General features: G+C 34.9%; 1 protein-coding gene across 1 annotated transcript in view; it reads right to left on the reverse strand.

Annotated features, from left to right (window-relative positions):
• The window catches only part of LOC111697584 (uncharacterized), a 79458-nt gene that overhangs the window by 2448 nt on the left and 62709 nt on the right, over positions 1–14301 (reverse strand). The window contains exons 18-30 of the mRNA XM_023467636.1: positions 13330–13492; positions 12970–13059; positions 11633–12123; positions 10993–11058; positions 10524–10650; positions 10047–10274; positions 9620–9801; positions 6377–6493; positions 3750–4506; positions 3368–3431; positions 2125–3243; positions 1705–2056; positions 1281–1470 (exon numbers count right to left, since the gene is read on the reverse strand). Of these exons, the coding sequence (XP_023323404.1) occupies positions 1281–1470; positions 1705–2056; positions 2125–3243; positions 3368–3431; positions 3750–4506; positions 6377–6493; positions 9620–9801; positions 10047–10274; positions 10524–10650; positions 10993–11058; positions 11633–12123; positions 12970–13059; positions 13330–13492 (3946 nt within the window). The remainder of the gene's footprint in view (positions 1–1280; positions 1471–1704; positions 2057–2124; positions 3244–3367; positions 3432–3749; positions 4507–6376; positions 6494–9619; positions 9802–10046; positions 10275–10523; positions 10651–10992; positions 11059–11632; positions 12124–12969; positions 13060–13329; positions 13493–14301) is intronic.

Below are 14301 nucleotides of genomic sequence, written 5' to 3' on the forward strand. Positions count from 1 at the left end.
TTTAAATATTATGCACATAAAATGCACTTGCTTTTTTCTAAAATTTTGAAAAACTGTACCATCATACAGGGCGTCCCAATAAACATGGGAATTCAGTGACGAATTCGATATTGTCTTTTTAAATAATTCTTTGATTTAGTATAGTGATACCTACTGAGAAAGCTGTAATCTGTAAGGGCTATGTTCACATTTTGTTTGTTAATGTTTTGACTGCATACGGTTGTATTTAGTAAAACAAGAAAATTGCAGTATACAAACAGAATAAACTTGTCCGTCTTCACTGTTCATCTTGTGGAGACATTATAGACACATCTTTACAGTCTTTTATCCTTTTCATAAAATAAACTCTAGCAGACATAATAATATTATGGCTTTTGAAATTAGGTATTACAATGCTAATTTTTTATGACAAAGACGAATTCGTCACTGAATTCTCATGTTTTTTGGAACACCCTGTAGAAATGCTAAGAGAGTTTTAAAAATTCAGTTTCATCTCATTTATGGAGGCTCTGAAATTATAGTGATAACTTGAATACAATAGAACAAAATGACGATCACTATGGCAATACTTCTATTTAGTGTGTGAAATTGAAATATATAGCACAAATAGTTAAAAATAAATTCAATATAAATTCTTCATCTATGACAGAAGTACAGAAAGAAAAATGGGTTAGGTCTGCTAACCAATGATTGATTACAAAGCATAGAAGTTAAATTATTCAGGTTTTGACCACACCAATATTATTCAGCATCTTATTTTCTTTCTAGCTATTGACTATATTATCTCAAACTACAGAGGTATTCACAAAAAATGAGACTTTAAAGGTACTCTATATTTAGAGATGGGCATGCACAATTCACAACAGCTTACCCATGAAAACCTTTTTATTAATCAATAATGTGGAACAAATAGTTGTTTTTCTATCTTTAAAAGTTTTCAATTCAATATCCTCCAAATTGTTTCTATAAATGCGCAAGTCACTTTTCAACAAAACCATGCTATCAAAAATAATTAAATTTCAAAGTTAAAAACATTGATATCCCATTCATTCTTGATAAAACAAGGACATACAGCTATATAATTATGGAGTGTCCTTGAAATCAAGTCTACAGTTCATTTGGATCAAAGGGTTAAATTCATTCTTCAGCATTTTGTACATTTAAAAAACAATGTGATAATGAAACACAAAGAAGACAAATCTCATTCTTTTTGTGTGGCTCTGACTGCCAGAGAGAACCAGAAAACATGAAACTTAAATATCGAAATTTTAAAAATGTACCTCTGGTATTCCTTGAGTACTTCTTCGGCCGTCCAATGGTACTCTTTCCTCATACTCGATCAGGGATTCGTCAGACTGGCCGAAATGGTCGAGAGATGTAAGGGAGTCGTTCAGCTGCTCCCTGGGAGCTTCTTGGTTTGTTCTGGAGCTGTCTCCCTGGTTCTCTGGTATATCAGAGCTTCTAAACGACCTGAAAAAATATAAAATGTTAAAATGTAACATGACAAGAGCATGTTTAACTCCTAACTGTTCGCTTTTTTGAAGAAAATAAGTTAACTTTTAAACATAAAAGTGATTCAATTGAAGGTATTAAGTCTGCTTTTTCCGGGGAAATGACATTTTCATGTAGCCTCTCTTAAAATTAGATGAACGAATTTATCTTAGTTTTGTAACATTTTACTCAGTATCTTGCATTATTGCATACCTACTACCGTGGAGTAAAGTCACTTTGTTTATCGAATGGTGTTTTTTAGATTTTGGAGAAACATCTTCTTTCGGAACTGGTGGGGGCTTGGAGATAACAGGATCTGTATTTAGACTAATAGAAGGGATTGAGTCTTCTTCTACCCTTGATGGTTCAGCTCTCCAGACCAGTTCATTTTCCCAGCTGGGTGTGCGCTGAGAAGTTTCAGAATTTCCAGGATTTTTCGGGAGAATTGCGGATTTTTGGCTGGTGTCCTCTGCAGATTTGATCTTTGGATTAAACTCTTGGGAGAGGCGGGGGTTGTAGACAGAGGTTTTGTTGTAGGGCTGTGGAGACAGGGCTTTAGCTAGGCCTAAAATAACAACTTTTAAAAGACTATTTTTTGATGATAAGAAATATACTTACAAAAAATTTTATTACCTGAAATTTTGGATTTTTGAACAGGGACAGATTCTATAGGTGGTATTTCAACTTCGAGACTTGGTTTGGTTTCAGCAAGAGATAAGGGTTTAATTTCTTTTGCAGGAGCTTTGACTCTCATCTCTATTTCTTCTGTTACAAATTCTGGATCTCCAGAATTCATCTCAGTTTTAGAAAAATCATCAGGTTTAGTTTCATTTTCTAGAGATTCATGATTAAGAAGGGTTAGCTTGGCTCCAACTTTTTCCAATACGTCACCAGAGTTTGTACCTTCAAAGATACTCTCAGTTTCAGCTTCAGAATTGTTCACGTGATTAACTTTGGAGGAAATCTTGGGATTAAGTTCAGAGATAAATTCGGTTTTCTTTTCAGGGATTAATTCCGGAATAACTTCCGGTAATAACTCAGTCCTAAGTCCTGATATGAGCTGAGTGTTTAACTTTAACACTTCTTTGGGACTTCCGTTCAGTTTTAACTCATTATTATCTTGAGATTTTTCCATCGGTTTTTTATTTAAGATTAACTTGGGGCTGGTTTCTAAGATCAACACCGGTTTGGCACTTTCAGAGGTGAATTCATGGTCAGCTTTAGAGCTTATTTCAGAACCAAGTTCAGAGATGAAATTAGGTTTGACAAGTTGAGAATCAAGTTCTTTAGGAATTTCTGGTTCTGCCTTTAAACTCCCCTCCTCAAAGTTTTGATGGACAAGGTTCAAGATAAAATCAGATCGAACACTTCGATTTCGAGCCGGACTTGTCACTGGACTTCGGCGTAATGTAACAGCTTCGAACTGAGGACTATTAAGTAGAGAGCTTGGAGTGCTCGGCGTCGAGTTTGGATGTTTATCAGCGAGTTTTCTGAGCTCGGAGCTTGTATTTCGACGCGGCTGACGCTCGAAGGATTTTGCCTCCGCATGAATCAATGGATTTTTATCACTGGTGCTAGACTCTGAGATATGATCACTATTTGAACTCTGAATTGACTCTGTGATGCTTGACTTGTCTGAGCTGAGAATGGATTCGGAAAGTCCTTCTTCCAACTTTTTTGTTTCAATCTCTCTTGAACTGGAACCTGACATTGTTGTTTGAAGCTCTGCATATCCTTCAGGACGATGATCAGCTAAAAATAGAAAAAACAGTCAATTTTTATTGTAATTTGACAAAAAACAAGACAATAATATTTTATTATCAGATGAAAACTCAAAAAAATTAATGGATGAACTGATTTTGTCTGATTTATCTACCTGCTGAATTATCCAAACTTTCTTCCATATCCTCACTTGCTGATTCATCCATTCTACCAGAATCCTAAATAAATTCGACGTCAAGTAAACAAATTAGGATAACTAGATATCTATAGTATAAATTAAATAAGTATCCACATTTTCTAAAATCTTGCTTTAATTGCAATCTTTCAAGCTATAGAAGATATGTATTTGACTTGTTCTATGGTTTGATGTATTCTATAAACGTCAAAACAACAGAACCTTTTTTCGAACTGTTAGAGTTAAAAGTTTCAGCCTCCAATTTAATTTTTTTTAAATCCGGAATTGAAAACAGAGAAATTTGCGAGATTATTTACAAAATTAGTGTTGATGGATGTCTAGTAAATTAATTATTTTTCACCTGCAGGGTATTGACGAAGGTATCCAACCCTGCGGATACGACAGAGGTATCAATCTCCGACGGTTCTCCGGGATCATTCATATCTTCTTGATCAGACCCAACCATCATCTCATATACTCCGTCACCGGTAGACGGAGAGTCAAAGCTCTCATTCTCTGATACCGTAGCTCCAGCGACGGAGAAACTCAAATCGGATCTAGTACTTGATGGCTTCCGGGAGGGCTGGGTTGAGACTTCACTTCCGGTCGCCGAACTTTTCCTACTTATAGACCCCCCTTGGGATAGTAATTCTTCAGATGATCTCAACCTCAATCCATCCTCATTCTCCAGATGACCACCCAGCTCAAGAACATCTGGCCGAGCGCCGATAATTGATATTTTAAATCCCTGTGTTGGTGTGGGGGTGTGTGCTTGAAGGGGAGCATGTACTTGAGCACAAACTAACTGTTCAACGCCGAAGCTTGATTTAGCTTCCAAATCTGGTTCAGGAAGTTTAGCAGGAGTAGGTTCGGCAACTGTATGAGCTTCAAAAGCTTCCGTTTTAGAGATATCTTCAGATCTGTGGATGGTTTTTATAGAATTTGATGATTTTCCAGAACTTTCATAAGAGCTGGATTTTTCAACAAGTTTAAGCTTAGCTTCAGCTTCGGGTTTAATTTCAGGTTTAATTTCTGGTTTAATTTCGGGTTTAATTTCTGGTTTAGGATCAGTTTCTCTGATTGTTTCTCCGCCATCCCGCCAAGTATCATTAAGTGACCTAGATAATAATAGTAATACTACTACTACCACTAATAATAATGATAATGATAATGATGATAATAATAATAATAATAATAATAATAATAATAATAATAATAATAATAATAAATGATTGTTTCTCCGCCATCCCGCCAAGTATCATTAAGTGACCTAGATAATAATAGTAATACTACTACTACCACTAATAATAATGATAATGATAATAATGATAATAATAATAATAATAATAATAATAATAATGAAAATAATAATAATAATAACAATAATAATAATACTAATAATGATTACAATCACAACTAAAACTAATTCTAAATCGTTATTAGTCAAACTTTTATAATAATTTCCATAAAAATAAAACTAATTAACACGAAAAGAAAAAGTTTAAATCATGAATAGTTTAAAACATAACTTTTAGAATTCCATTAACCTAATTACCCTAACAAAATGTTATTCAAATCTGGTTTTATATTTACTAAATAAACACAAGAAACAAGCATTCTAAAATGTTGTAGACAATTATAATTAACTTAGCAAACCTAGTTTAAATCCCCAAGCTTCCCTTAAAAAAATATATATATCCCTGTAAAGAATTACATGATGTCTAATATCAAATATTGGAAACATGTTGAGAATTAGATTTTTGGCCGTGGGGGACATCTAACTGTATACATTTAAATTATATATTTATATATATTTGTAGATATAAATAAAATTTTGGCGATTAAAACATGAACAATTCTTTCTTTTAACAACAAAGATCAAGAATACTCATTCAGAAGAAGACTTCAAAACAAACTGTATAGAAGCTATTTCGTTCCATGATTTGGCTGTAACCTTAGGATTTTAAGAAATAAGATGAAAGATAAATGGAAAGGATGGAATGAGATGAAAGATAAATGGAAGGGATAGAATAAGATGAAAGGATGGAAAGGATGGAATGAGATGAGAGATAAATAGAAGGTATGGGATAAGATGAAAGATAAATGGAAGGTATGGGATAATATGAAAGATAAATGGAAGGTATGGGATAATATGAAAGATAAATGGAAGGTATGGGATAATATGAAATAATAATAAGAAGAAGAAGAAAAAGAAGAAGAAGAAAAGGAGAAACAGGAAGAGTAACTGTGAAGTATGTTGAAGGAAGAAAATTCTCGAATTTTCCCTTTCCTATTTAATGTAAGCTTATCCCCCCCTCTCTCCTCACTGCATGCAAAGTATAATTTTCATCCTACACTCATGCCAATTAGTAAATGCAAATTTATAGATATTAAACCGGTTTTTATTAAGGGGACGGGCGGGGAATTCCCCCCCCCCACCTATCTTAACGCCAAAAACATGTACTTTTAGGCTTGAAAATTGAAACTGAAAGATCAAGAGATTGTTTTAAATGAATTAGAAAATAGAAGTATAATAAATCACGAAACCTCAAACATTGTCTGAACAAATATTTCGAACCTACAAAGTTAGTATAGATCTTGAAATTTAATAAATCAAATATATATTTGACTAGACAAAAAAAATGTAAATTTATGTAATATTACTGGTACAACTTTGTGACCTCGTAGCACCAATACAATTATGAGAAGAATATATATCGTTAGAACTGACGTAGGTCAACCCAGACCGAAATATATTTTCAATAAATGTGGAACTAACATATACTTTTTTACTCTACAGAGGTTTGGTCCATCACCATCACCGAATTTTAAAGAATAAATTTCTTTGGTTACCATATCATAAATTCAGGCAAAATTTAAGTTCTTCTTGAAGTCATGTCAGATTGCAGTCTAGTGTAAACTTTAATATAAACTAATTTCTATGAAGAGTATAAACTTTCCAAAATTACTGCAACACCCAAATTGTACCTGGGCGTGTCTGCATCGGTCTCGCTGTCGCTAACCAGCTCGTAGGATGATGATGCGTCGATAAATTTAATCGACGGAGAGAAACTCAGAGACGGGAGGTCGACATTCAAACCCGACCTAAAATACAGTCGACATTATTAGAATAAACAGTCAACATTCAAACCCGACCTAAAATACAGTCGATATTCAAACCAGGCCTAAAATAAAGACGCCATTAATAGGATGGACATGTCGACATCAAAACCCGACCTACAATACAGTCGATATTTTTAGGATACGTGGTCGACATTCAAACCCGACCTACAATACAGTCGACATTATAAGGATAAGAGGTCCACATTCAAACCCGACCTACAAGCAGTAAAGTTGACATTAATGAAGATGATGAGATAAAGTCGGTATTCTAGCCTGTTTCTGTTTTGTACAGAAATCACAATTAAAAATAATCAAATTTTAGAGAGATAAACATTGAACTATAGGTAAACAAAGTACAATCCTTTTAAAGGCCGGTAAATATCACAATTCTCTTTTATTTGGTCCTTTAAATAAAATACACATACAACCCCTTTGGGCCTTAATATATTTCTATTTTTGAGCGAGAGTGAAGTATTACGGAAACGTAAACCATTTATTATATTATAATTTATTTATAATATTACTTTTCTATTTCAACCAATAAACTTACTAATATGTTCTTTACTGTCTTTACATGTACCTCATAATGCATTATGATGGGCCTTTGTAAAAATGTGCCTAAGCGCTATCCTATATTTATATTCAAACGTACCTTACTGCCAAAATCTCTGGAAAAGTGGCTTTATACCTAATACTATGCCTAAAAAACCTGTAAATGTGCCTAACTAGCTGTTAATATGCCTAAATCTGTGGAAAAGAACCTTACTGCTTGATAATATCCCTGGAAAAGTGCCTTACTACCTGATAATATGCCTAATTACATGGAAAAGTGTCTTACTGTCTGGTAATATGCCTAAATCGTTGAAAAAGTCGCTTACTCTCTGATGATATGCTTAAATCGTTGGAAAAGTGGCTTACTGTCTGGTAATATGCCTAAATCGTTGGAAAAGTGTCTTACTGTCTGGTAATATGCCTAAATCGTTGAAAAAGTGGCTTACTCTCTGATGATATTCTTAAATCGTTGGAAAAGTGTGTTACTGTCTGGTAATATGCCTAAATCGTTGGAAAAGTGGGTTACTGTCTGGTAATATGCCTAAATCGTTGGAAAAGTGGGTTACTGTCTGGTAATATGCCTAAATACCTGGAAAACTCTGTTACTACCTGATCATATGCCTAAATACCTGGGAAAAATTGTCTTATTGCCTGATAGTATGCCTAAATCCCTGGAAAAGTGCTTACTGTCTGGTAATATGCCTAAATACCTGGAAAAGTGCCTTACTGTCTGGTAATATGCCTAAGTCTCTGAACAAGTGCCTTATAGCCTGATATTATACCTAAATCTCTGGAAAAGTGGCTTACTACTTGATAATAAGCCTAAATCTCTGGAAAAGTGCCTTGTAATGTCCATAATATGCCTAAATTCTGTTAATTCTCCTAACTTGCCTTAATGGTATAATTATTCCGATAATTATGTTTATTGATCAAGGATAGTAGATCAATAAATAGGCAATCATGCAACTTTAATCTCTACAATTATTACATTAGTCTATTACTCTACCAAGCCTTATCCCCCCCCCCCCTTCATGCATTTTGTAATGGATTGACAACCCTTTTTTATCATGATGATCATGTTAAACATTAACTGTAATTAACACTATTAATTCAACGGGCTCTTTTAACTAACTTAAAACACGGAAGTGGGAGAGGCGATTTTCATGAGTGGGGAAGGGGGGGGTCCAGCAGAACGTTAATTAGAGGTTTTAAAACAATAAGATAGATACGCTACACTGTTGGTTTAAAAAACTGCTTTTAATTCTAAATAATTAATAATGCCAAGGTCAAACGTTTCAAAAGGTGTTTTAATGAAAATATATATATATCAAACCTAATAAAATTACATCTTATCATCAAAATTTTCCTCTTTTTAGTGAAAGCGTGCACTGCGTGCGTGCACTGAACCGTGTCCTACTAAATCAAAACAGACGGAATACTGTCATCTGACTTATTAAAAATATTTCTAATCACATGTCTTGGCATAATTAGAGAATCTACGCCAAATAGGTACAGGGTGTTGAAAAAAGTTTTTAAAAGTTTAAAAGGAAACACTTTTTGGACCTCCTGAATAAAAAAATCTTATCCTCAAATAGAAAACATAAAACCTCGATTTGACCTTATTTGAACCTTGTCTAAACCGAATTTTGGCTTTATATCACAATCAAGATGTGAACTTTGTTTGAAACATAAAATTGAAAACGCAAAATAAACTACAAAAAGAAATCAAAACTCAAGCAAAATTTTTGAAATTATTGCATAACTCTTCTTAATTATGTTTTCCGAAACATTCTGTAAGTTAACGGGTTCAATTTCTCAAAGTATCATTATTATTTTTATTGTTATTGTTGTTGTTAGTTTTATTATCAAATTTTATTATTGTGCAAAGTATATAATCTCGGAGAAATAATTCATGTTTACTTTCAGCTTCTTTTAAAATTAGATTCTTTAACTTTTCATTTTTGGGATTAGAAATGGTTGAAATGAAGTAACCATACAGGGTTACCCAAAATAGATGAGACTTCAAATTTAATTTAATAAATTCAAGCCGCGTCTCAAATCTCCTAAAAACCGGTTTTAATTGAGCACCGGCTTAAATTTAAACCGCGACTCAAATACTTTAAATTCGGCCTCTGGTTAACGTAATTTCTAATTTGAACCTTTAAAGGGACTGTAAGGGATAATTTCAAGTGACCCTCCATGCAAAGATGACAATGTCCGATTCACAACTGTACCCTTTAAAAGCTTAGTCTGTTCAAGTATAAAATAGATATCATTTTTTTTGGTTTCTCTGAACTATTAATTTTCATTTGAAGTTCTTTGCAAAAGTGATTTTCCCATTTCTTTCTAAGTAGCAATGGAGAAGCGCACAGTAGGACTTAGGACCTGTAAATTTCCTTAGTGTTTGTTGATTAAAATCTGTCAGACAACGTTCTATTTGATCAATTAGAGTCCAGTGTAAAACCATTATTTGAAGCGTGAAAAGATAAACAAGAATAATTGCCCTGGCTTAATCCAAAGTAATAAAACTTCGGGATCCATTCTTTATATACGCACCTATTATTAGTATGATGAGGACTAGGACTTGATTCCTGTAATCTCCGGGTCCCTGGACTCACTGCTCCAGTCTTAATCTTATCCTTGAGAGATTTCTCCTCCGTCCTGGTTCTACCAGTCTCCTCCGACTCCTCCTGTCTCCGAGATAAGGTAGGAGATGTAAACTTCTTCTTAATCTTCTCCTGAAAAAAAAGTATTTGAAAAAGAACTTTTGAAAATAAATATTTGAAAATAAATGTTTAAACTTGCCTCAAACTCAAACTTTTTCAACTCCTATTTCAATAAAACTTATGGTTTAAACCTTAGATATTTAAAACTATCAACTTTGATAATAAAATATTTGTAGTTTAAAATATCCAAGTTTTACATCAACAGGTTGCAAAAATATAGAAATTAAAAGATAAGTTGCTTTCCAATTTATTTTTACCTTGAAGCTCATTCTTCTAGCTTTAGTTGGAGAATCTAGATTTCCGGTCCCTGAACCTCGAACAAAGCAGCCTGAGGACTCGGTCCCTCGAGATCTGGGACTACTCGTTCTCGGTTGCTCCTCGAGTGGTGACCGAGCCAGACTGAGCTCGCTACCTACTGAGTTCGATATCATTGTTTCGTCTTCGCTAAACAACTTCATTTCTCGATCTTCATGGTCGAAGTTTACCTACAAAAATAGTAATGAAAGTCAATTTTAAATGATGTTTTTAAAAAACGTTTATGAGAAGGTTAATAAACAATTTTGTCTCAAAGTTTTTGTAAAACCAGGAATTTTCAGAAATGCTCAATTGGAACTTTAAAGTATTTAAAGTGTTTCTTTACTAAGGTTTTACTCAGATCAAATATATCTACAGAATTCAGATATTATATTTTATTCATAATAAATGTGAGGGTCAAATGGATCCTTGAAGCACACCTGTATTTCACTGAGATCTAGGTTTGATTCTTCTTGCTCTGGATCTATATCAAACTGTACGGAGAGTTTTCTTTCAAAGTAAGAGTCATGCGAACTACTTCGACTGTGATGTTTGGGACTCTCACGCCTAAGAAAGACTTTGATCAGGTCAAGTCAGGTCAAGTCAGGTCAAGTCAGGTCAAGTCAGGTCAAGTCAGGTCAAGTCAGGTCAAGTCAGTTCAATCCAGGTCAAGTCAGGTCAAGTCAGGTCAAGTCATGTCAAGTCAGGTCAAGTCAGGTCAAGGCGGGTCAAGTCAGTCAAGTCAGGTCAAGTCAGGTCAAGTCAGGTCAAGTCATGTCAAGTCAGGTCAAGTCAGGTCAACCGGTCAAGTCAGGTCAAGTCCGGTCAAGTTAGGTCAAGTCAGGTCATGTCATGTCATGTCAGGTCAAGTCGACTAAAGTATATCAATCTCTCAATGAGTGTGTGTACCTAAGTTCTTCGACTGCTCGCGTTACAGTTTCCAGTGCGCCAAGCTCATCACATTCCCCACTGTTCCTGTAGAGAGCAGAAGATTTATTACTTGAATTAAATTCTCATTGTAAACATATTGTATGCAAATATAATTTGGAAACAGTTCGCACATGTGCAAAGCTAATTTCAAACCAACCAGCATAAGAATATAAGTCTTTGTACAAGTCTGTATTATTATAATATGTAGTATAATCAGGAACGGATAATATAAAAATAATGTAAAAATAGATTTTTGACAATTTACAGTAATTTACCAAATTGTGTACGGATTGGACCAATTCGAATTTTTAGGGGTAACAAAGTAAAACAAAGGAATTCAATCTTTGCCACAAACTCAAATTTTCTAATCCCTACATCTTTTCAACCTGATGCTGTAAAACTTTGAAATTTAAAACTTAGTTTATGTGATCCAATATATTTTATAGTTTATAAAAGCTAAGATCTACGACATTGAGTTACAAAGATATAAGGTTTTGAAAATCAGAGTTTGAGACAAAGACACAATTCCTTTTATCCTTTGGTAATGGCTCTAACCAGAGTAACAGAGGAAATTTATTTATGAAAAAACGCAACTGAGCTCCACGAGGAAAATCCAAACCTTTGTGATGATGTTCTTATCGGAGACATTGCTCCAATAGATCCTGCATCCTTGGATCCACGGAGCACCATCCCTTGATCATTTAATCCCTGCTGTATTAGGGATTCGGCACTTTTTACAGGTCTTAGGGGAACCTTAATACCACCAGCCTTAATAATAATAATAGTAATAAAGTGAAGTTCCAACGGCGTAGAGGTCTTTCTGTCAACCTTCTTCTTCTCTTTCGAGAAAATACTTTTCCAGGCTGTTCCTCCTCCTTTCCTCGACTTGAGGCTACCGCCGGCGTGTTTTGGCAGATTTATAACGGTATGGAAGGCGGGTAGGTTCTCTGGACCCCCGCCGACCTCGATATATTTCTGGTTTTGGATATTGTTGCTTGAGATCATGGCCCTGTGCCTGGCTTCCTCCAAGGAGATGAGCTTGGTGGGGGTGGAGATGGCCAAGGACTTTGGCCGGTTCTTCATCGAGGTCCGGGGGGTCATCATTCCAACCTTAAACATCAAGGATTATAACATCAATAATAATAATTAACTAGTTGGGTGCCCGGCGGTGCCTTTAAAAAAAAATCGAATTTTGAAAGCAAACAATTTCGATTTTTAAAAAAATGAATTTTTTTAAAGCTTATTTTACCCCCCGGGTACCCTTGGGTTCCCTTAAATATATGAGGGTAGAGCTTTATTATATATATAAAACCAGGTATACAATGTGACTTCGTCTGATTTAAACCCTAGTATGATCAAGATAACAAATGAGATATCCATGTTTTAAACTTTATTCAGATAAAGGTTTAAAGGATACAGATCTAAATCAAGTATGGGGGTTAATTTGAAACCACATGGACTGCCCTTTTAAGCAACTTATTAACAATTAAAAAATCAGTGCAGTGTGCAAGTCCTAGTGAAGTGTAGGTATAGCAAAAACATTAAATTCCGATAAATCAATTTGTCAAAGTTAGACAAATTCAGGTTGCAAGATATAGGGATTAGAAAATATGAATTTGAAGTGAGTGTGCAGTTGTTTTTGAAGACATTCCTTTTAATAATCACTGCAAACTATATACAAAATAAGTTTTTACGACATTACAGATACAAAAATACCACTAGTTTAAATTTTATGCACAAGTAAATATAAGAAAAGCTAATTTATTTGATTATTTAATAAAAATTAAAAATTGAAAACAGTTTGGTTCTACTCAATAACACTTAAATAAGAAGAGTTATGAGAGGTGTGAAGTAGAAGTTTTAAGGGTAAAGGATTTACAAATAATAAGGGGCACTTTAAATATTTTCTGGAAGGGGGGCGGCAGATTGTTGGGCCCCTGCCAGTAAAATTCCTACCTCTGAAGCTGGGCTGAGCAAGGTTTGGTTTGGTTCCGTATCCGAGAATATAAGCTCGCAGTATTTTATTAGATATTCTGTCACAACCGCCTAGATTCCAGGGGGGTCAATATTTAATAAAAATTCTAATATTTTATCAAATATCCGGCTAGAGCTGGAAATAATAAAGGATACCTTTAAAGGGACAGTTGGCATAATTTCAAGTTCAGACCCTTTTCATTCATGTTTGACTAGAGCATGGTTTAAAGGGGTTCCTCTGTAAATAGGACACCACACTTTATTAAGTATTTTAAAGAAAAATTGTGTTTTTTTAAAGATTGATTTTTGACGTGACACAGTGATTGAATATTGATCTCCTGCCTGAATGCCCACCCCCTGGAGGGCGGCCACGCCCCCAACCTCGAGGGATTTACAGCGGAGTAGGTTAGGAGCCCAGACAATCGCCACATTCTTTGCGGTCATCCCGGTCTCGGCGTACCTAGCCGCTACACGGTACAAGTGCTTTGTCAGGTATTCCAAGGTCCTAAATATATGAGTCATTAATAGCAAGCTTTGCGCACTTGTAGCGCCTTCACATTTTCTATTTACATCCCAATTCTTCTTGATTTAAAAATTCTAAAACACTTTCCTGGCTGTGTAAACCATTGACTAATTGATTATAGCAGATAGTTTGAAATATTTATTGTCTACGAGATCAGGATGCAAAAATATAAGGATTAGAAAGTTTTATTTAATTTTCACAAGTCTTAAGCTAAATATATTGAGTAAATGTCAATATACATTAACATTAACTAAGATTGGCGTGACCAACAAGATGACCGTAACTAAGCAAAAGACAAGTCACTGAAACATCAACTTTTTTAAAATAAGAAAAAGAAATTTAATACTATTTCCTTCCCCCCCCCCCTGTCCCCAATTTTCAACTGTTTTTTCTTTTTTTTTCACAATGTACATGCGACAGTGGGAAATAAAATATACAAGAAGGGGAAGTGGGGGAGGGAAGGAGAAATGGAAAAAGATGGAAAGGATAAGAGGGAGAGGAAGAAGATAGAAAAGTGAAGGGAAAGCGAAGGGGAAAGGAGGAGAGAAGGTTGGTAAGGGGAAGGGAAGGAAAAAGGATGGAGGAGGAGAGAGGGATGGTAAGGGGAAGGGAAGAGAAAGGGTGGAGGAGGAGAGAGGGATGGTAAGGGGAAGGGAAGGAAAAAGGATGGAGGAGGAGAGAGGGATGGTAAGGGGAAGGGAAGGAAAAAGGGTGGAGGAGGAGAGAGGGATGGTAAGGGAAAGGGAAGGAAAAAGGATAGAGGAGGAGAGAGGGATGGTAAGGGGAAGGGA

The sequence above is a fragment of the Eurytemora carolleeae genome, unplaced genomic scaffold (assembly GCF_000591075.1).
Source record: "Eurytemora carolleeae unplaced genomic scaffold, Eaff_2.0 scaffold242, whole genome shotgun sequence".
Classification (NCBI taxonomy): Eukaryota; Metazoa; Arthropoda; class Copepoda; order Calanoida; family Temoridae; genus Eurytemora; species Eurytemora carolleeae.